Genomic DNA, 23,101 nt, shown 5'->3' with positions numbered 1-23,101 from the left:
CTGTTTTCCCAACGCTATTTATGGAAAAGACTCTCCTTTCTCCATTGTATGTTCTTGGCTCCTTTGTCAAAGGTTAACTATCCGTAGATGTGTGGTTTTATTTCTGGGCTTTCAATTCTGATCCTTTGATCTGTTTGTCTGTTTTGGTGCCCGTACCATGCTGTTTTGATTACTATAGCTTTGTAGTATGTTTTGAAGTCAGGGATTGTGATGCCTCCAGCTTTGTTCTTTTTCCTTAGGACTCCTTTGGCTGTTTGGGGTCTTTTATTGTTCTGTATAAACTTTTGGATTCTTTGTTCTATTTCTGTGAAGAATGTTACTGGTATTCTGATTGGGATTGCATTCAATCGGTAGATTGCTTTGGCTAGTATGGACATTTTAACTATGTTTATTCTTCCGACCCATGAACTTGGAATATCTTTCCATTTCTTTATGTTAATTTCTTTCAATAATGTCTTATAGTTTTCAATGTACAGGTCTTTCACCTCTTTGGTTAAGTTTATTCCTAGGTATTTTATTCTTTTTGTTGTGATTGTAAATGGGATTGTATTCTTGATTTCTCTTTCTGCTAGTTCATTGTTAGTGTATAGGAATGCAACTGATTTTTTTAAATTGATTTTGTACACTGAAACTTTGCTATAGTTGATTATTTCTAATAGTTTTATGGTGGATTCTTTAGGGTCTTCTATATATAGAATCATGTCATTTGCAAATATCGAAAGTTTCACTTCTTCCTTTTCAAATTGGAGTCCTTCTAATTTTTTTTCTTGCCTAATTGCAAGATGATAAAGATTTGTGGGTTGTTGCCTTTTATTATTTTGGAAAATTCTTGTACACGAACTCTTCAAATATTTTCTATGCCCCATTTTCTTTTTTCTTTCTAAAATTCCAATTACACAAATGTTGGACTTATGTACATATTGTCCCAAATGTCTCATAGGCTTTATTTAGATTTGGGGTTTTATTTTTGTCCTTTTGTTTGGATATTTCTATTGAACTGACGTTTTGCAAGTTCATGGTTTCCTTCCTCTGTCAATTCTATTCATTCATAAGCCCACAAAATTCACTTCTGATATTGTATCTTTTAATTCTAAAAATTCCTGGGTTTTTTTCTTCTTGTTTTTCTTTCTCTGCTAAGATTCCCCACCATTTCATTTATATTGTTTATTTTTTCACTAGGTCATTTAATATTTTTATTATGACTGTAAAGTCCTTATCTGCTAGTCTCATCTAGGTAATCTGTGGGTCTGCTTCAATAGGCTTCTTTCTTCAACATAAATAAAAATTTTCTACTTCTTTGGATGACTCATAATACTTTACTATGTGCTGGACACTATGTGTAAAAGTACAGTCAAGGTTGAAGTAAATTATACCTCCAGAAAAAGCCACATCCCTTCCTCTGTCTGGTTGCTGCGTCAGTCTGATATGTAGTTGAGCTGACCGTGGGCTGTAGTTACATTCAGTTCACCACTGGCTTCAAATGATTTGAGGGCAAGAGCAAAGCTTTCCCTTCAGCAGGACTTGGGAGCTGAGTACCACCAGCGCTCCATTGATGGGCTTTACAGCCTAGCCACGACCTTTTCTTTTTGGTGACTGAGGAGTTCCTGCCTGCAGAGCTTTCACCACCTGACACGTCTCTCTGTTCCTGTCCTCGTCTCTGCTCCCAGCCTTTGGAGGGTTGTTGCCACGCACTCAGTAAAGGCCTATGGGGAGAAAATGGTGGGTATTAGTGTTTCAGAGCACCCATAGCTGTTATGGAGCTTCCTATTTAGTTCCGGCAGCTGCTCCCCCAACTTATAATAAATTGACCACTTTGAGACATTTGATTGGAAGGAAAAAAAAATCCCGCAGATACCAGATTTCTGTTTGGGGACCTCTTGAATATGAAACCCCCACTCAGTCACCAGGTGGTATCAAAAGGCAATTTGGGGTTGACTTGCTTTGTGACTGGGGTTCCTAGGGATTCTAATCACCACACAAGCCCACAAGCAAACATTAAAAGTGTGTTAAAAGTTGGAGAGGTTCCCTCTCTTCCCACTTGCCCCCAGAATGAAAGTAGTTGTGGTTTTCTTTTCTCTTCTGAAGTTTTTCCTTTGTTCATCTTCGGATTCTCAGATTTCTGAAAGATTTTAGAAAATTTATAGTTTTCTAGGTTAGGGACTTGTTCTCATTGTTAGGGTGAGGTCAGCTTCTTTTGCATGGCTGCATTCTATTCAGAACTAGTTTTTAATCCTTATTCTAGAGCTGCTAGCTCTAAGCTGCTTTCTGCTCTGCATGTTTGCCATGGCTATTAAATTTTAAAATGCCCTGAAAATTCTAAGAAGAGGTTAGGTCTCATCCCAATGAATTTTACTTTTTTTCTAGGATCTTGATCTTTCAAATTCTGGTGTCTATGTTAATATTTGATACTTTTGTACAGCTATTTTTAGTGTGTTGTGGGAGTTTTTTGCTTTTATTGACTGACTGATTGATTGATTGATTGCTGGCTGGGAAAGATTCACCTCAAGCTAACGTCTGTTGCCAATCTTCCTCTCTCTTTTTTTTTTCCTCCTCTTCAAATCCCCTGTATATAGTTATATATTCTAGTTGTAAGTCCTTCTAATTCTTCTATGTGAGCCACTGCCACAGCATGGCTACTGACACACGAGTGGTGTGGTTTCACACCCAGGAACTGAACCCAGGTCGCCGAAGCGGAGTACGCTGAACTTCAACCACTAGGCCATCAGGGCTGGCTCTTATTTATTTTTTAATTGTGGCAAAATATATGTAACAAAAATTTACCATTTTAGCCATTTTTAATTGTATAGTTTAGTGGTATTAAGTACATTTACATTGTGCTGCAATCATCACCGCTATCCATCTCCAGAACTTTTTTATCTTACAAAACTGAAACTCGACCCATTAAACAATAACTCCCTACTCTGCCTTCCCCCATTCACTGAGAACCACCATTCTACTTTCTGTCTCTATGAATTTGACTACTCTAGGTACCTTATATAAGTGGAATCATACAGTACTTGTCCTTTTGTCCTTTTTAACTGGCTTATTTCACTCAGCATAATGTCTTCAAGGTTTATCCAATGTTGTAGCATGTGAGAGGACTTCTTTCCCTTTAAAGGCTGAATAATATTCCATTATTTCTATATACCACATTTTTTTTAATACATTCATCCACAAATAGACACTTGGGTTGCTTGCACCTTGTGGTTATTGTGAATAATGCTGCTATGAACATTGGCGTACAAATACCTGTTTGAGTCCTTGCTTTGAATTATTTTAGCTAAATAACTAGGAGTGGAATTGCTGGATCATATGGTAATTCTATGTTACCATACATAGTTACAAAATTATTTTTTTGTGTGATGAAAACTTTTAAGATCTTGTCTTGGGGCTGGCCTGGTGGTACAGTGATTGAGTTCGCATGTTCCGCTTTGGATGCCCAGGGTTTGCTGGTTCGCATCCCAGGTTAGGACCTACGCACTGCTTGTCAAGCCATGCTGTGGTAGGTGTCCCACACATAAAGTAGAGGAAGATGGACACACAGGTTAGCTCAGGGCCAGTCTTCCTCAGCAAAAAAAGAGGAGGATTGGAGGTAGATGTTAGCTCAGGGCTAATCTTCCTCAAAGGAAAAAAAAAGGATCTTCTCTCTTAGCAACTTTCAAATGTGCAATGCAGTATTATTAACTATAATCACCATGCTGTACATTACATCCCCATAACTTATTTATTTTATAACTGGAAGTTTGTGCCTTTTGACTCCCTTCATCCATTTTGCCCACCTCCTACCCTCTGCCTCTGGCAGCCACCAATCTATTCTCTGTATCTGTGAGCTTGGTTTTTCTTTTTTTTTTAGATTCCACATGTAAGTGAGATCATATGCTATTTGTCTTTCTCTGTCTGTTTTATTTCACTTAGCAGAATGCCTTCAAGGTCCATCCACCATGGCTAATTTCAAGCTACAACATGATGTCAACCAATTCCTAAAATTTTAACAATTAGCACTTCTGATCTGGTACATACTGGTGCCAGCCACTACTGTAGTTTTCTTTTCTGGTAATGTTTTTGGTTAGGTTTGGTATTAGGATGATGTTTACCTCATGAAATGAAGTGAGAATAGTTCTCTCCTCTTTGTTTTATGGAAGAGATTGCATATAATTGGTATTGTTTCTGCCTTCAATATTTGGTAGAATTTACCAGTGAAAACATCTGGGTCTGGTTCCCTTTGTTAGAAGGTTTTGTTTGGTCGGTTGTTTTAATTGAAGTGAAATTCACATCATATAATATTGACCATTTCAAAGGGCACAATTGGGTGGCCTTTAGTACCTTCACAGTGTTGTGGAACCACCACAATATCTAGTTCCAAAACATTTTCACCATCCCAGAAAAACACCCCACACTCATTAAGCAGTCACTCCAATTCCCTCTCCTCCAGCCCCTGGCTATTCCCAATCTGCTCTCTGTCTCTGTTCATTTACCTATTCTGGATATTTCAGATAAATGGAATCATATAGTATGTGACTTTTTCTGTCTAGCTTCTTTCACTTAGCATAATATTTTCCAAGTTTATCTACCTTGTAGCATGTATCAATACTTCCTTCATTTTTATGGCTAAATAATATTCCATTGTATGTACATACCACAATTTGTTTATCCATTCATCCATTGATGGATATCAGAGTGGTTTTCACTTTTTAGCTATTGTGAATAGTGCTGCTGTGAACTTGCACGTACAAATATTTGAGTACCTATTTTCTATTCTTTTGGGTATATATCTAGAAGTGGAATTGCTAGGTTGTATGGTAATTCTATGTTTAACTTTTTGAGGAAATGCCAAATTTTCCACAGCAGCCATACCATTTTACATTCCCACCAGCAATGTACAAGGGTTCCAATTTCTCCACATCCTCCCTATCACCTGTTATTTTCCATTTTTTTAAACACCTTCATAGTGAATATGAAGTGGTGTCACTGGTTTTGATTTGCATTTCCCTAAAGACTAATGATGTTGAACATCTTTTCATGTGGTTTTCTACATTTGTATATATTATTTGGAAAAATGTCTATCCAAGTTCTTTGCCCATTTGCTAACTGGCTTGTTTGTTTTCTTGTTATTGAATTTTAAGTGTATTTTATGTATTCTGGATTGTACACCTTTATCAGATAGATGACTTGCAAATATTATATTCCATTCTGTGTGTTGTCTTGTCCCTATTTTGGTAGTGTCCTGTGACACATAAAAGCTTTACATTTTGATAAAGTCCAATTTATTTTTCTTGTGTTGCTTGTGCTTTTGCTGTCATATCTAGAATTCATTGTCAAATTTAAGGTAGAGAGACTTACCCATATGTTTTCTTCCTAGTTTTATAGTTTAAGCTCTTATTTTAGGTCACTGAGTTTTTGGAATTAATTTTTGTATATGGGGTGAGGTAGAGGTCCAGTGTAATTCTTATGCATCTGGATATCCAGTTGTCTCAGTGTCATTTGTTGAAGAAGTTATTCTTTCCCCATTGAATGGTCTTGGCTTCCTTTTTGAAAATCAGGTGGTCGTAGATATATGGGTTTATTTATAGATTCTCAATTCTATCCCATTGGACAATATGTCTCTCTTTATGCCAATACCACTGTTTTGATTACTGTAGCTTTGTAGTAAAATTTGAAATCAGGAAGTGCGAGTTCTCCTGCTTTGTTCTTTTCCAGTTTCGTTTTGGCTATTAGGGACTCCTTGCAATTCCATATGAATTTGAGAATTGGCTTTTCTATTTCTGTGCAAAAGCCATTGGGATTTTGATAGGGATTGCAATGAATCTGTAGATTCCGTTGGTAGTATTGTCACCTGTGCTATATAGTAAGTCTTACAGTCTATGAACACAGAATGTCATTTCTTTTATTTAGGTCTTTATTTCTTTGAGCAGTGTTTTTCAGTTTTCAGTGTACAAATATCACACTTCCTTGAGTAATTTTATTCCCAAGTATTTTATTCTATTTGATGCTACCCTAAATGGAATTGTCTTAATTTCTTTTTCGAATTTTCATTGTTGGTATGTAGTAACACAACTGATTTTTGTGGGTTGATCTTATATTCTGCAACTTGCTGACTTTTTTTTATTAGCTCTATTAGTTTTATGTTGTTGTGGATTTTTTTTGGATATTCTATATGTAGATTCACGTCACTTGCACATAGAGATAGTTTTATTTTTACCCTTCCAATTCGTATGCCTTTATATGTTCTTCTTGTGTAATTTCTCTGGCTAGAACTTCCAGTACAGTGTGAAATAGAAGTGGCAAAAGCAGACATACTTGTCTTGTTCTTAGTCATAGGGAGAAAGTTTTCAGTCTTTCACTATTGAGTATGTTATTAGCTGGGGGAGGCAGGGGATTAAAAATGCCGTTTCTCATGTTGAGAAAGTTTCCTTCTATTCCTAGTTGACTGAGTGTTTTTATCATGAAGGAGTGTTGAATTTTGTCAATGCTTTTCCTGCATCAATTAAAATGGCCATCTACTTTTTTTCCTTTGCTCTAATAATGTAATTGACTGACTTTTGTATGTCAAACCACCCTTGCATTCCTGGGATAAATCACACCAGGTCATGTATAATCTATTTTTTATTTTTTTGGATTTGATTTGCTAGTAATTTGTTAAGGATTTTTACTTTTATATTCATAAGAGATAGTGGGCTGCAGTTTTCTTATCCTTTGATATTTTGGTCAGGCTTTTGTATCATGGTAATGTTGGCCTCATAAAATGAGTTAGAAAGTGTTCCCACCTCTGCTTTTTTTTTTGTTGGAAGGTGTTTTATTAATGATTCAATCTCTTATTATAGATCTGTTCAGATTTTCTATTTCTTCTTTAGTCACTTTTGGTAGTTTGTGTGTGTCTAAGAATTTTTACATTTTGTCTAGATTATCTAATTTGCTAGTGTACAATTATTCATAGAATTCTTCTATAAACTTTTTATTTCTGGAAGGTCAGTAGCAATTTCCCCTCTTCCATTGCTGATTTTAATTATTTATGTCTTCTCTCTTTTTTCCTTAGTCATTCTAGCTAAAAGTTTGTCAATTTTTTGGATCTTTTCAAAGAACTAGCTTTTGCTTTTGTTGATCTCTATTGTCTTTCTATTATCTGTTTTATCTCCACTCTAAACTTTTATTATTTCCTCTTTGCTAGCTGTAAGTTTGGTTTATTCTTCTTTTTCTAGTTTCTTAAGGTATAAGGTTAGGTTATAGATTTGAGATCTATCTTCTTTTTTAATGTAGCTAGTTACTAGTATAAATTTCCCTCTAAGCACTGCCTTCATTGCATCCCATTAGTTTTGGTATACTTTATTTTTCATTTTCATTGTTTAAGTGTTTTATAAGTTCTCTTGTGGTTTTTCTTTGACCCCTTGGTTAAGAGGGTGTATCATTTCCACATTTTTTGTGAATTTTCCAGTTTTCATTCTGTTCTACCTTCATTCCTTTCTGGTTGGAGAAGATACACTGGATGTTTTCAGTCTTTAAATTTATTAAGATTTGATTTGTGGCATAACATATGTTCTTGGAGAAATGTTCCAGGTGTACTTGAGAAGAAAGTGTATTCTGCTATTGCTGGGTGGCATGTTCTGTGTGTCGGTTAGATCTAGTTGGTTTATGGTGTTAAGACCTGTATTTCCCTATTGATCTTCTATCTAGATGTTCTATCCATTATTGAAAGTAAGCTGTTGTAGTCTTCAACTATTACTGTAGAACTATGTCTCCTTTCAATTCTGTCATTTTTTATTTTGTATATTTTGGGGCTCTGTTTGCTGAGTTTGTCTATAAATATTATATCTCCTTGATGAATTGTTCCTTTTATCAATATATAATGTCCTTCTTTTTCTCTTGTTTCAATTTTTTTACTTAAGGCCTCTTTTGTTTGATATTAATATAGTCAGCCTAGCTCTCTTTTCATTACTATTTCAATGAAATATTGTTTTCCATCCTTCACTTTCAAGCTTTGTGCGTCTTTGGATCTAAAGTAAGTCTTATATTCAGGTCATATTTTTATTATCCATCCTGCCAATCTCTGCCTTTATCCATTTATATTTAAAGTGATTTCTGATAATGAAGGACTTACTTCTGCAGCTTAGCATTTATTTTCTATATGCCTTATTTTATTTCCCTTAATTCCTCCAAGATTGACTTCTTTTTGTTTTTTTCTAGCGTACCATTTTGATTTACTCATTTCCTTTTCTGTATTTTTTAAAATTATTTTTTAGTGGTTACCCTGGAGATTACAGTTATCCCTAATTTATAACAATTAAGTTTGAATTGCTACCAACTTAGCTTCAGTAGCATACATACACTGCTGATATATAGATCCATTTCTCCCCTCCTTATGTTGTTGTTTTGTACAAATTGTATCTTCTTATGTCGTGTGCCCATTAAATAGATTTATAGTTACTGTTTTATGCATTTGTCTTTTAAGTCATATAGGAAATAAAAGTGGTTATAACCCCCAAATACAATAATATAGACTTTTATGTTTACCTATGTAGTTACCTTTACCTGTACTCTTCATATGGCCTTTAATTACTGACTGTCGTCCTTTCATTTCAGGCTGAAGGACTCCCTTTAAAAGCATTTCTTGTAGGGTAGTTCTACTAGTGACAAACTCCCTCACCTTTTGTGTATCTTGGAGTGTCTTTTAATTTCTCCTGTGTTGTTGAAGGATAGTCTTACTGGATATAGAATTCTTGGTTGACAGTTTTTTTCTTTCAGCACTTTAATATGTCATCATATTGCCTTCTGGCCTCCATGGTTTTTATTGAGAGATCTGCTTTAATCTTATTGAGGATCTTGCTGGTTTTAAGATTCTTTGTCTCTGGCTTTTGACAGTTTGATTATAATATGTTGGGTTTAGAACTCTCTGAGTTTATCCTTCCTGGAGTTCATTGTGCTTTTTGTATGTATGGATTTATTCTAGCATCCAATTTGGAAAGTTTTGGCCATTATTTCTTCAAACATTATTGCTTTCTCTTTCCCTGTCTCTTCTCCTTCTGAGACTCCAAATTTGCTTCTGGTAGTATGCTTAATGGTGTCCTACAGGTCCATTAGGCTCTCTTCATCTTTTCTTCATTCTTTTTTCTTTCTGCTTCTCAGACTAGATCATTTCAATTGTCTTGTCTTCAGTTTTGTAGATTCTTCTGCCTACTCAAATCTGCTGTTGATCCTTTGCGGTGAATTCCAGTTACTGTACCTTTGAGCTCCATAATTTCTTTTTAGTTCCTTTTTATGACTTTGTCTCTGTTGATAGTCTTCATTTGTTCAAACATTGTTCTCCTGGTTTCCTTTAGTTCTTTGTCCTGGTTTCCTGTAGCTCTTTGAGCATACTTGAGAGTTGATTTAAATTGTTTGTCTAGTAAATCCAATGTCTGGACTATCTCAGGGACGATTCCTGTCAATTTCTTTTTTCCTGTGAATGGGCCATACTTATTTGTTTATTTGGATGCCCTTTAATTTTTTGATAAAATCTGGATATTTTGAATATTATAATGTGGTTACACTGGAAATCAGATTATCCACCTCCCCAGGGTTTGCTGCTGTTGCTTGCTGAAGGCTGTTGTTCGTTTGTTTACTTTCCAAACTATTTTTCAAGGACTATGTTCCTTGTCATGTGTGGTCACTGCCATTTCTGTTCTCTTATCTCAGTGGTCAGCCAGTGATCTGACAGAGATTTCCTTTGACTTCTAACCAAAAAGGAAAATACTCATTCAGTATTTGTGGATTAACTCTCAGCTGGGGCACCTCTTCTATACTTAGCCAGGTTGCCTACACTTTCTGCCTTAGCCTTCACCTCTTGCTTGTAAAGAGTCCTAAATTCAGCCAGAGGTGTCCTCTTATGTGTTTTCTGTACATGTGTACAGCCCTGGGCATGCACATTGCTCTCTGGATTCCCTGGTTTATGTTCTGTAGTGCTTCAAAGTCCTTGTTCTCCCTAGTATCTTGCTACTCAGCTTCCTCCTTCCTGGGCATTTGGAGTTGTCTGTTGCTTGCCTGAGATCTCTTGCCTCACATGCCATGGATAGTATACATCTTTAAATGCTTTTAATGGAGCCCTGCTCAGGAAGCCATTCCAGCCCTAGAGGGGCAAAACAAAGGCAACGCTCTGCACTTGTCCTTCAGGAAACCACCAGACGGATCAAAACACACAGCAGTTTTTTGAGAACAAGGCCTGTGTTGTCCTGCCCTGGCACAGCAAGCTGCACTAGGAATGTGGGTTTTGTCTTTATTACCACTGAACTGAGAAGGGGAGGCTGGGTGGGTAAGCAAAATCCCCACAATGCTTTCTTCAAATTTAGCAGCTTCTTTCTTAAGTACCTCACTGGTTGCACCAAGTTTTTGATTAGATTCTAGAGTTCTGAAAAAGTTGATTCTGTCAGTTTTTGCCAGCTTCATGGTTGCCTCAGTGGAGGGACCAATTCTTGAAGCTCTCTACTACACCATTTCTCATGACATCACTATCTTGAAAGGTTTTTAACTGCAAATTCAGTTTATTTAATAGATGTAGGACTATTCAGCTTAGATATTTCTTCCCAAGTGAGTTTTGATAGTTTGTTTCTTTCAAGGAATTGGTCCATTTCATCTGAGTTGTCAAATTGATAGGCATAAAATTGTTCATAGTATTCCCTTATTATCTTTTTAATGTTTGTAAGATTTTTGGTAATTGTCCCCATTTTCATTCCTAATATTGTTAACTTTTGTTTCCTGTTTTCCTGGTCATTCTGCATATAGCTTTATCAATTTTCTTGATCTTTCAGAGAACCAACTTTGATTGTTAATCACTAAACAAAGTGCTTAACTATTATATCCAAATATTTGGCAATTTTCCAGATAACTTTCCCTGATTGATGTATAGTTCAAATTGCCTATGGTCAGATAATTTAGTTTGTATGACTTCAGTTATTTTAAGTTTAAGATTTATTTTCTGGCCAGAAAATGGTCTCTCAGTGAGTATTCCATGAAAAGATGTGAGCACTTTGTTAACATACTTATAAGTATTTTGGAAGGGCAATGTGATGATTTACTATACAGGATAGTCTCCCTTTTCACTGTCTCTGTAAGCAATCCATTTTAACTTCCACAGCTTCCTGTTGTGGCCATACCAGAAATAAGTTCTAATTAGTCTCTTAAGTCTGTTAGCTGTTATTTCTGGTTTACCTTGTGCTTTTCTTTCTTGATTTCTGTGAAGTATATTCTACTGCTTTGAAGAATAGGTGCATAGTTTGTATGTTTTTAAAATCTTTATGTTTATGAAAACATGTTTATTTTTCTTTTCTTATCCTTGAATGAAAATTTGGCAGGGCATGGAATTTTAGGTTCAAAACTTCTTCCATTAGAACTTTGTGGGCATTCTTTCTTTGTCTTTTAGCATTTGGTTCTGCATATGAAAAGTCACATGTCACTTTCATTCTTATTCTCTTAGGTATTCTTTTAATTGCTGAAGTGAGACGATATACCATGAGGAAGCAGTACTTGTAACTATAGCCGTGTGTCCCTTAATGACAGGGATATGTTCTGAGAAATGTGTCATTAGGTGATTTTATCATTGTGTGAACATCATAGAGTGTACTTACACAAACCTCAGTGGTGTAGCCTACCACACACCTAGGGTATATGGTGCTGATCTTATGGGACCGCTGTCCTATATGTGGTCCATCATTGGTCAGAATGTCATTATGTGGCACCTGGCTGTATTTCATCAGAAGTGTTGTTTTTAAAAGAATCCATAGGGGAGCCAGCCTGGTGGTGTAGTGGTTAAGTTTGCACACTCCACTTCAGCAGCCTGGGATTTGCAGGTTCAGATCCTGGGCGTGGACCTACACATCGCTCATTAAGCCATGCTGTAGCAGCATCCCACATAAAAAATAGAGGGAGACTGGCACAGATGTTAGTTTAGCAACAGTCTTCCTCAAGCAGAAAGAGGAATATTGGCAACAGATATTAGTTCAGGGCCAATCTTCCTCACACACACATAGAAAATCCATGTGTATTACAAAAGAATAAAATGTGAGTGTGTAACAATTTTGTGTTTCTCTTTTTGGCTGTATTGTGCCCATATTCAGAGCCCCTATATATATATTTTTTTTTTGAGGAAGATTAGCCCTCAGCTAACAGCTGCTGCCAATCCTCCTCTTTTTGCTGAGGAACACTGGCCCTGAGCTAACCTGCATGCCCATCTTCCTCTACTTTATATGTGGGAAGCCTGCCACAGCATGGCTTGCCAAGCGGTGCCATGTCCGCACCCAGGATCCGAACCAGCAAACCCTGGGCCGCCAAAGCGGAACATGCAAACTTAACTGCTGTGCCACTGAGCTGGCCCCACCCCTATATTAGTTTTATATTAGCTTTTGCTGAGGATTCTTTTGCTGCTGGATGCTCTTTGTTAAAAAGAAAAAAGCAAGGAATCCTATAAGCTTTGATTAATTTCTGTGCCAAATCAGTTAACCTACTGTCCATGTCAAATTCCAGCCCTTTGACTATCAGCATAGAAGTTGTCCTGAGCTCTCTGTTAGGATGTGTTTCCAAAAGCTGGTTTCTCTTATCTGATCTTATGGTCTAGATCATCTAAAAATTTCTCAAATTATCTTGCTTACTGATTACAGCTTGCACTCTTCTACTGTGCTTTTATTGAGTTATTCTTATGTGGACTTTTTACATTTGAATCTTGAACTATAACTGTCCATTATTGTGAATCTTTTTTTCTTTGGTTTCCTAAACACTCTCTTCCTGGCCTACACTTACATTTAAAGAAGTTTTGTCAGGCTTCATGGTCTTTGCCTAGTTTTTCTTACCATCATCTCATATATTTCTGCTCCTACAGATTCTTTTATTTTTGTATTCTTTGAGAACGCTATTTTTTCATATATATGAAAGTATTATTTGTGGAAATTTACTTACATGTATATCTGCCGAATGGACAGTTCCAGCTATACAGTCTACAGTCACTTCAAGCACAACATGAACAAAATTCAACTCATTGTCTCCTTCTGCTCAACTTACTCTTTTTCTTGTTTTCCCATTTTCTTTTATGGATTTCCTAGTTGCCATAGAATAATGTTAGTTGGTAAATTATAGATATTTTCATACACCATAACCTACTCCTACTGTATAGCCAGGAGACAGGAAATGTCAGTTAACATATAAGTTGGGAGATCATTATCAAAAGAGCAGAAGTAGCTTGGAGCTCAGTCCAGAGAAGGAAGTCAGGAGAGAAGAGATGGTGATGTCATAGCTGTAAAGGAACATAAGATTAAGTAGGCACACTGCCAGAAGCAGAGGCTGTCACCCTGATTGGAGAAGGATGGAGAAGAGGTCTGAGACCTGTGGGATCCAAGCGCTGGCACTGAAAATAGAAAAGAAGGGACTTAGGATGTGTGCAGGAATACAGGTGGCAGCTTGGGGCAGGCAATGACTCAGGAAAAGAAGGAATCCCTTGTGTGCTTAGTAGTGAAGCAAATAAGAAAACAAGCAGCTGAAATCAGGTGTCCTAAAAAAAGAATACAGTATCACAGGATTTAAAGACACCATCCCCAGTGGTGCTGTTTTCTTCAAGAATGTGAACATACTATGCCAACAGAAGAGAGGGCGCTTTTTTTCTGCTTTTTCTTCCCCAAATCCCCCCCAGTACATAGTTGTATATTTTAGTTGTGGGTCGCTCCTGTTGTGGCATGTGGGACGCTGCCTCAACGTGGCCCAACCACTGGCACCACGTCCGCACCCAGGATCCGAACCAGTGAAACCCTGGGCCACCAAAGCGGAGCGCATGAAGTTAACCTCTCGGCCACAGGGCCGGCCCCAGAGAGGGATTTCGAACTGAGAACTAGAGTGCCCTTTCACTTGTCCCCACCATAAAATCAACTTTTATCTTCATCTGAGCATGAACAAAAAATTTCCTCAACATCTACAATACTAATTTAAGAAAGCAGAGAGTGTGAATTAACACTTTTTCAATTGATATAAATACTCCTCCCCCAAACAAACAAAAAGTAGAGGAAAACACAACTCTCCAATATCAAGTAATTTCAGATAGGAAAGAACTTTAAAAATGAGAGATTGAAGACTCACATTAGAAATGGAAAAGCAAGTAAATATAAAATATAGGCAAGTTAACTGAGGAAAGAAATAACAGAACATAAAATCATCTCACATAAAAAGATTAAATTACAGTGCACCTAAGGGAGATGAGATATGCATGAAAGTATAATATATGACATACAGGAGAGGAATGGAAAGAGACCATAATGGGGGGAAAAACAAGAATTGTCAAGGATGAGGAAGAGAGTAATAGAAATAGCAGAAAGACAAAGGAAAATCCCTAAATAACAAAAACTAGAGGGGAAGAGAACTAATATTTAAAAGTATAATCCAAGGAAACTTCATAAAGAAAAGAACAACTGAGTCTACATATTGAAAAGGCCGTCTGGGTGCCAGAGAGAATTGATCCAGAATGGTAAACACCAAGAGAGAGTCTAATAAACCTACTGGGCTCATTTAAAAGTAAAGAAAAAAAAGTCCTCTGAGTCTCAAGGAAAAAAAGTCTAAGTCACTTGGCAAGGAAAGAAAATAAAATTGATGTAATTCTTGTTAGCAATACGTAAATATATAAAACAGGAATTGTAGAACAGTGTTTTCAAGAAAAAAGTGTGAAGCAAGAATTTATATCCAGCCAAGATGTTCTTCAGGTGAAAATACTACAGTTCAGTTGGAATATAAATACAGCAGTGATTGAAGGAAATTTCATAGCCTTAAATAGTTCTATCAATAAAAATGAAAGAATGAAAATAATTAGCATTATGACTCTAGCCATTACCAAACCATAAAGACATTGTGGGAGTTATTCTCCCCCTTTCTCCCAGTAGTTATTAATTTCCAATTTATTACAAAGTTATGTTATGCTTCTTTCCCCCATTGCTTCTTCTTTAATGTAAATGTCTATTGCCCACAGATGTCTCTTAATTTTGTAACACTCCATCTTTCTGATCTGCCATTTGCCTCTTCTACTTTAGAGTTTTCTTCTAAATTACTACCCTACTCATGTAACTCTAGCAGTTACATCTGTCTCTTTCGTGGCTTTCCATTATCTGAATTTGCATCTACAAAGTCCAGGGGTGGACATCCCAAAGATGTGTAAGACAGTGCACATAGTGTGAAGTAACAGAATATCTATTCATATTTTTTATATAAATACAAAAAAAGATAAAACTTGTCAATTTTTAATAAACACACTAATAGATGTAAGCATATATTAATAAACAGACATCAGTTAAGGTGGTATGCGAAATATATTTTCATGGTCCAAAAGACAGCTTTAGACTTACTCCATGTTCTGTAGCCTGACATGACTATCATCTTCTAACTAATCTTGGTCCTACACCCTCTCCTCATAACATACTGTCTTATTTGTAGTTTCCTAAATGTGCCATTTTTTCACGCATCCATGCCTTTGCCAAATCTGTTTTCTTTATTCCTGAAGTTTACATTAGTCAATTTGACCACCTAATAAAATCTAAGTTGATAATACAAAATGCAAATAACCATCCCCATTTGTGACCATCTTATATCTTGTACATACTTCTGTGATAGCACCTGCTGTGCATGTTGCATCTGAGCATTGACATCTTTGCCTCCCTGTCAGGAAGTAAGCTCCTTAATAACAGGAATAGTTGCTTTCATTCATCTTTCTATCTCCAGCAGAGTTCCAGGCATGGAGTGATATCTCAGTAAATATATATTGAACAAATATTTTATCTATGTATAAAGCAGGGTACAGGGTAGAGTATATCTTAACTTTCCAGAGTAAATTCTGTAGTTAGCACATTAAGATCTAACTTACACGTCTTTTCAGTGGTACTCTGTTCTGATCACTTCAGTCTGAACTGAAATATGTTGTTACAGGGACCAGTAACATTCAAGGATGTTACTGTGGAATTCACCAAGGAGGAGTGGCAATTACTGGACGCTGCTCAGAGGACCCTGTACAGGGAAGTGATGCAGGAGAACTATGGTCACCTACTCTCAGTGGGTGAGAAAAACTTCCCCATATGTAACTCTTAGTAGTCTGCGTTTCCTTTCCCAGTTGCTGGAACATGTAAGGCCTCTGCAGGGTTGAATTAGCTTTGTTTCAGGGGTCAAAGTTCATGAATTCATTTTGGGTACCAGAAAAAATATTTGTGTCCCCACCCTCTCCATTGAAAGAATCTAAATTTGTCAAGCCTAAATGGGACCTTCATTGCTCTGCTTCTAAAACTGTACTTCTTTTTCCTTTAGAACCCCTAAATGACAAGCATTTATATTGTTTTCTTTATCTTTTCTATTAATAGGTTACTGTGTGAATAAGTCAAAAACAATCTTCAAGTTGAAGCAAGGAAAAGAGCCATGGATATTAGAAATAGAATTTCCACGTCGGAACTCCCCTGGTGAGTGAAAATTATGGGGCATGTTATTAGGGAGGTGGTTGGTGCCTTTTGCCTTTTGAAATATTTTTCAGGAATCACTTTTTAAAATACCCCATCCTTTTGGAAATGACTAAGCACACTTTATTTGCATATGTAAGCAACATAAATCACACCTCCAGTTTTCATTCTCTCCACCTAAATTCCTCCTTTGCTCAACATTTTTTTATAGATTTACTTCTCTTTCCTATATACTAACCTTGACTTAAACTTTTGTCTTTTTTCTAGAATGCCCTCTTACACCCTGCCATTGAAGTATGCAACTATAATCTTCAAGTATTTATAAATCTGACTTATAAATTTTTTTAAATGCCATTTTCCTCTTTTTATTAACAATGAAATGCCTTAGTTATTTTCAGCACCAGTTTTAACTATTCTCTCTTTAAACTCTAAAATCAGATTACAAATCATTATGCCTTTCATCAATTATATTATTTTAGAGTTGATACTTCCTTCTACATGGTGTTTGTCTTTCACACAAAATAGTGATTATCTTTCCTAAAATCTATTGCACCTTATTTGGAGTGTTATAATACTAAGATAAAAAAACAAACAGTAAGATAAGATGATTTCACTCTGCTTCCTTAAATGCTTTTCATGTATTTTCTAACTTGTACACTTACGTGTTGCTAGGACCAGGAACAATACCTGGTATATATTAGTTGTTTACTAGATATTTGTTGAAAGATTGAGTTTCAGATAACAAGAAACAGACACTCACTATCTTCTGCTCTGTGCCCTTTATAGTAAGTAACTTCTTCAAGGGCACATCCTTTCTTAAGACCAAAGCATTGGTTTTTAGGCTGAGATATCCTAAAATTGACATCTCTAGTATCTTTGTCTTTTTTGTATTCTGGTCCCATATTTTACCATCTTATAGGATAGTTCCACTGATCTAACTCCCTTCCTTCTTAGGGTCAAAAACTAATTCTTAATTTAAATCCTCATAGTAGTTGTGTAGTGCTGCAAACTTATATTGCTACTAGCCTGTCATAGTAAACTTATACCCACTCACTATTACAAAATACACTTAAGAATTAATTTTCTGTCAAGAACTGGTCTGGTCCTTTCTTGCCTACTGCATCTTATTTCTCCTTGTGACCCCCAAACACATGCTAATATTCATTTCATCTGCTCTCTTAAGTGTCTTCCATACATAGGATCTTACTTCATGTGTATCCAAGTTAACCTTGCACAAGTCCCTATCAGATAACTTTTATTTCCCCCAAAATGCCATGAAATTCCAACCCTAAGCCTCTGCTCATAATTTTTCACTTTTTTTCAAACATTTAAAGATGAATTAAATATGAAAGTCAGTAAAGGTTCTAGAATGATGTTGAATAATTAATCTTTAAAGATCATGTAGTAAATTGAAGCAGAGATGTGGGACCTAAGATACGAAAGCAGAATAAGACTAGTGTTGAGTCACGGGTAACACTGCTTTGCAGATGCAGTATTTGGTGGTCAGGATTGACAATCTCTGGTGCTACAACTGGGAATTCATCATGTTGTATGGATGGCTGGCACTCTGCTTTTTTATTAACTTTCCTTTTGGATGTACGTGTTCTTGGGTCTTCTGTCCCAGTGAAAATTAAGCCAACTAGATGGAGAGTGAAAGCCCAAGCTATAGGACTGTTCATCTAAACATGAAAAAATTGATGTTCTGACAGAGTCACTTTAGTGTTGACATCTATATTGTTGTGTGTGGGTAAAGAGGGAATAAAATGGCAGTTTATAGTCTGCTAACTACTAGGAATCCTAACACAGTAAACTAGGTTTGAGCAGATAAAGACCTACCTTTAGCTCCTTCATCCAATTTAATATTTCCCCTGATGTTTCCAGTGAATATAGTTGTCCACTAATTTTTATTATCACCCTACTTACTGTTTATTGTCCTTACTGGGCTCACAGCATTGTCTGTGAGTCCCATATTCCTGTTCAGCAACACTTTGAAGATCTTTTGTTCTTGCTGTCTCTTCTTTGTTTGTTTTTGTTTTAACTTTCTTCTCCAAGTTTTTAAGGTCATATTTGTAAAGTGTCAGAGGTACTTGGGTTTATAATCAGGTTCCTCCTCCTGTCTGCTATTGCAGTTTGTAGTGTTTGTTATGTTTTTTCCTAAACCAATGGGATAAAGGAAATTTGCATTTGAAAGTTCCTTCGTTTGGGGAGATTGGCCTGAAGCCTAAGAATCAACCCTATGATGTAATAATCTGTTAAGATTTATATGGTATTAAATTTTGGATTCCTTTGTAGAAGACCTATGGAATACTCAGGACCTAGGAGCAAGACACCAGGAAAGTCAAGCTGTAAATTCAAGGCAAGTTCAAGAATTCAATTTTAAGACTGGAAGCATTGTAGAAAAGGGTCTTGATGGGGTACTGGAAGTGGGAGAGCACTAGTTAGTAATAAATGTGAGAAAACTAACACTGGAGCAAATTCCAAAGAATATAATCCAGATGGGAAAGCGCATTTTCATGATAGAGGCCTAATTCAGGATCAGGAGCTTCAAACTTCAAAGTAGTCTTTTGATTCTTCTGAATTACACAGTAAGGGAGGCTCTATTACACAAAGTAGAGTTCAGGCAGTTGAGAGACCCTGTGAATATAATGCAAGTGAAAGTTCTTTCTACCAAATGTTAAACCACAATGTATGTCAGAGAACATTCAAAGTGGAGAAACCCTATGAATCTAATGAATATGGGAAAATCTCTAGAAACTGGTTCTCAGAGTTATTTGGAAAATACCCAGAGCAGACCGAAAAAAGCCCTATACATTAATGAATTTGGAAATTTCTCTCTAGGAATGGAGAACTCACAGAACATCAGAAAACTCCTAACAGAGAGAAAACCTACAAATGTAATGAATGTGGAAAGTCCTTCTGCCAGGAGTCTGCCCTCATGGTACATCAGCATACTCATTCAAAGGAGAAACCCAGTGAATGTGGGAAATCCGTCTCTAGGAATGGAGACCTCGCAAAACATCAGAAAACTCATACCAGAGAGAAAGCCTACGAATGTAAAGAATGTAAGAAAACTTTCTACCACCTGTCATCTCTTAGTAGACATCTGAGAACTCATGCAGGGGAGAAACCCTATGAATGTAATCAGTGTGAGAAATCCTTCTACCAGAAGCCACACCTCATGGAACATCAGAAAACACACACAGGAGAGAAACCCTATGAATGTACTGAATGTGGGAAGTTCTTCTATGTTAAGGCATACCTCATGGTACATCAGAAAACACACACAGGGGAGAAACCCTTTGAATGTAAGGAATGTGGGAAATCCTTTTCCCAGAAATCACACCTCACAGTACATCAGAGAACACATACAGGGGAGAAACCCTATAAATGTAAGGAATGTGGGAAATTCTTCTCTAGAAATTCCCACCTCAAAACTCATCAGAGAACTCACACAGGAGAGAAACCCTATGAGTGTAAGGAATGTGGGAAATGCTTCTACCAGAAGTCAGCTCTCACAGTACATCAGCGAACTCACACAGGGGAGAAACCCTTTGAATGTAAGAAATGTGGAAAAAACTTTTACTATAAATCAGACCTCACTAAACATGAGAGAAAACACACAGGGGAGAAGCCCTATGAATGTAATGAATGTGGGAAATCCTTCTCTGTGAATTCAGTCCTCAGATTACATCAAAGGACTCATACAGGAGAGAAACCCTATGAATGTAAGGAATGTGGGAAATCTTTCTCTCAGAAGTCACATTTTATCATACATCAGCGAAAACACACAGGGGAGAAACCCTATGAATGTCAGGAGTGTGGGGAAACTTTTATCCAGAGATCAAAGCTCACTGCACATCAGAAGACACACACAAAGGGGAAAACCTTATAAATAGTGTGAATTGGGAAATTCTTCTCTCTGAATTTATCCTTCAGAATAACCAGATAATTCACACAAGACAAAAACCTTATGACTATCATCAATATGGGGAAATTTTAGTTACAATCTTTCTTCACAGAGAGGAAACAGAGAAAAATTCTGTAAATCTATAAGGGAGAAATTTTTACCATATGTCAGACTTTACTAAATATCAGACAACAGAGATGGGAGAAACACCACAAATTGTAAAACATGAGGGAAACCTTTCAGAAGTCATACTTTATAATATAGAAATCACATAGAGAAATAATCCTGTAAGTAAAATGAATGTCAGGAAGTTTTCTGTCAGGGCAGCCATCACTAGACATCCAAAAGCTCACACCAGTGAGAAACTCCTATCAGTATCCTGAGCATTCAGTAATCTTTCTACACCAGCTTGACTCATATTAGAATGCTCAAAGGGGATTAATCAAAGATTGCGACAGATACAGAAGCCTTTATCGTGGAGTGATATTTCAGTGAATGCTGGATCATTGATACTGGGATAGAACCTTTATAGATATTTTAAATATCTGAAAGTTTTTAAACAAAAATTCAAAGAGAATCTTGACTGAGGGAAAGTTACACAGGCACACCTTGGAGATATTGTGGGTTTGGTTCCAGACCACCACAGTAAAGCAAATATCTCAATAAAGTGAGTCACCCAAATTTTTTAGTTTCCAGTGCATATAAAAGTTAGTTTATGGTGTACTCTAATCTATTAAGTGTGCAATAGTATTATGTCTTTAAAAAATGTACATACTTTAATTTAAAAATACTTTTTGCTAAAAAAAATGCTAACCATCATCTGAGCCTTTAGGGAGTCATAATCTTTTTGCTGGTGGAGGGTCTTGTAAAAAATGCAGTATCGCAAAGTGCAATAAAGCAAAGTGCCATAAAACAAGGTATGGCTGTACTCGAAGTCATGTTGCAGAGATGATTCCAAGGTTTTTTCTTTTTTAAAGAAACCTGCAAATGTCTAGATATATGATGCTTTTTTAAAAGCACAAATCAATTGAATAACCAGGTGACATTAAAAAAAATGTGAAGAGTCCTTTAGTATGTGTCTAAGTGCATGTGTTACAAAACACAGATTGTGGATGTTTGATGTTCATATGGAACCCATCCATAATTGTACGTAGGGAAATATGTAACCTTAGTTCAATAACTTTTATGTATATGAAGATATTTCACATTAAGTCTCAGTAGTGACTCCTTTGTTAATATAATGTGTATTTAAGTGTAATATTCTTTTAAAATTATAATGCATATTTTCTCCTATTTCCTGGCATTTTTAAATGGATATAGACATTGTTACTGAACTAATCCTTCAGAAGCTAAAAATGTTTTTGTAAAATTTTCAAGTGTCTCATGGTCAGCCAAATTTTACATTAGGACCACATTTATAGCAAAAGCCTGAGTTTATTTTTGAAAACACTACACAATAAAAAACAAATAATGCTATGTAAAGAAATACTATCTATCTTACTGTTGATGTTTTAGCAGAGTGTAGAGCTATCTGCATTTTTATTTTGTATGCGAGTGCTAAATGTTCTTCACTACCTTTTTCTTCCTGGTAGAAGCAACATGGCATAGTGGTTAGAGAGTATGGACTCTTGACTTCCACTGCCTAGGAGTCTGAGCCACTTAACTTTTAAGTGGGGCATGCCACTTAACTTTTCTGTGCCTCAGTGTCCTTTTCTATAAAAGAGAAGTGATAAAAACAATATGTTAGGATTGCTTTGAGGTATAAATGAGTTATTTTTAAAGCACTTAGAATAGTGTCTGAGACACAAGAAGAGCTATATGTCAGGTATTATCATCATTATAATTTGTATTTCTTGACTTATGCTACAAAAAAAAACAAAAAGGTTGGCTACCAACAGTCAACCCCCACTTTCTTGCTGTAGTGCCTTGGTTTGGTTTGGTTGTGCGTTTTCCCACAAGTGACTCAGATCTGGTCCACTGCCTTTTTTTGTAGCCTGCAAGCTAAGAATGGCTTTACATTTCTAAATGATTGAAAAAATTAAAGAATATTTTGTGATGTGAAAATTATATTCAAATTTCAGTGTCCAACAATAAAGTTTTATTAGAACACTAATACAAACAAAACCATTCATTTGTTTTGCTTTGGCTGCCTTCACACTACAAGAGTTGAGTAGTTCTGATAGACCATGTGGCCTGCAGAGCCTAAGAGAGTGGCTATCTGGTGCTTTACAAAAGTAAGTTTTCCTGTTCTTAGAGGCGAAAATTTCACAACCAGTGTAGAGGTATACTTTTACATATGGTATGTGCTTCAGAAATGATGCAGACAGCAATTTGTGGGTGGTTTTTGTGAAGTATATTTATTTTGTGCATTATATTTATATGTTAAAAGCCTAATAGGCATTAGATTTTTTTCCCCAAAGAAATGTGCTTTACTTGCTGAACTGTCATAACATCAAAACAAGAAATTTCCTGATGGAATGTAGCAGTAAATGTATGAAATAAACATTGTTTGAACTGAATTGAATTGTTAATTGATCTGTACCCACAGTATTACTTTATTTTTTCCAAGTCAGTGGCCAGATTTCTGTATATCGTTTTAGAATTTTCTCACTATCCCATGATAAAACACCATCTTTATGTCATACTTAACTAACTGTATCCCAATAAAAAAATTAAAATACCCAACTCCACCAGTAGTATTAGTATATTACCAGTAAAATGATTTTATTACCTGCACTTCCTACAAATGTCAAATGCCGCTCCA

General features: G+C 36.2%; 1 protein-coding gene across 5 annotated transcripts in view; it reads left to right on the top strand.

Moving 5' to 3' along the window:
• ZNF25 (zinc finger protein 25) overlaps window positions 1–22,856 on the top strand; it is a 28,654-nt gene extending 5,798 nt beyond the window's left edge. For all 5 annotated transcript variants that reach the window (XM_014841471.3, XM_044758434.2, XM_070492086.1 and 2 more), the window contains 4 exons: window positions 15,913–16,039; window positions 16,338–16,433; window positions 18,723–18,786; window positions 19,269–22,856. In XM_014841471.3, coding sequence (XP_014696957.2) covers window positions 15,913–16,039; window positions 16,338–16,433; window positions 18,723–18,786; window positions 19,269–20,322 — 1,341 coding nt within the window. In that variant the 3' untranslated portion in view covers window positions 20,323–22,856. The remainder of the gene's footprint in view (window positions 1–15,912; window positions 16,040–16,337; window positions 16,434–18,722; window positions 18,787–19,268) is intronic.
• The last annotated feature ends 245 nt before the right edge of the window (window positions 22,857–23,101 follow it).

The sequence above is a fragment of the Equus asinus genome, chromosome 2 (assembly GCF_041296235.1).
Source record: "Equus asinus isolate D_3611 breed Donkey chromosome 2, EquAss-T2T_v2, whole genome shotgun sequence".
In the NCBI taxonomy this organism is placed as follows: Eukaryota; Metazoa; Chordata; class Mammalia; order Perissodactyla; family Equidae; genus Equus; species Equus asinus.
Note: the sequence above shows the minus strand (reverse complement) of the source record. Positions and strands in the feature narration are given on the sequence as shown.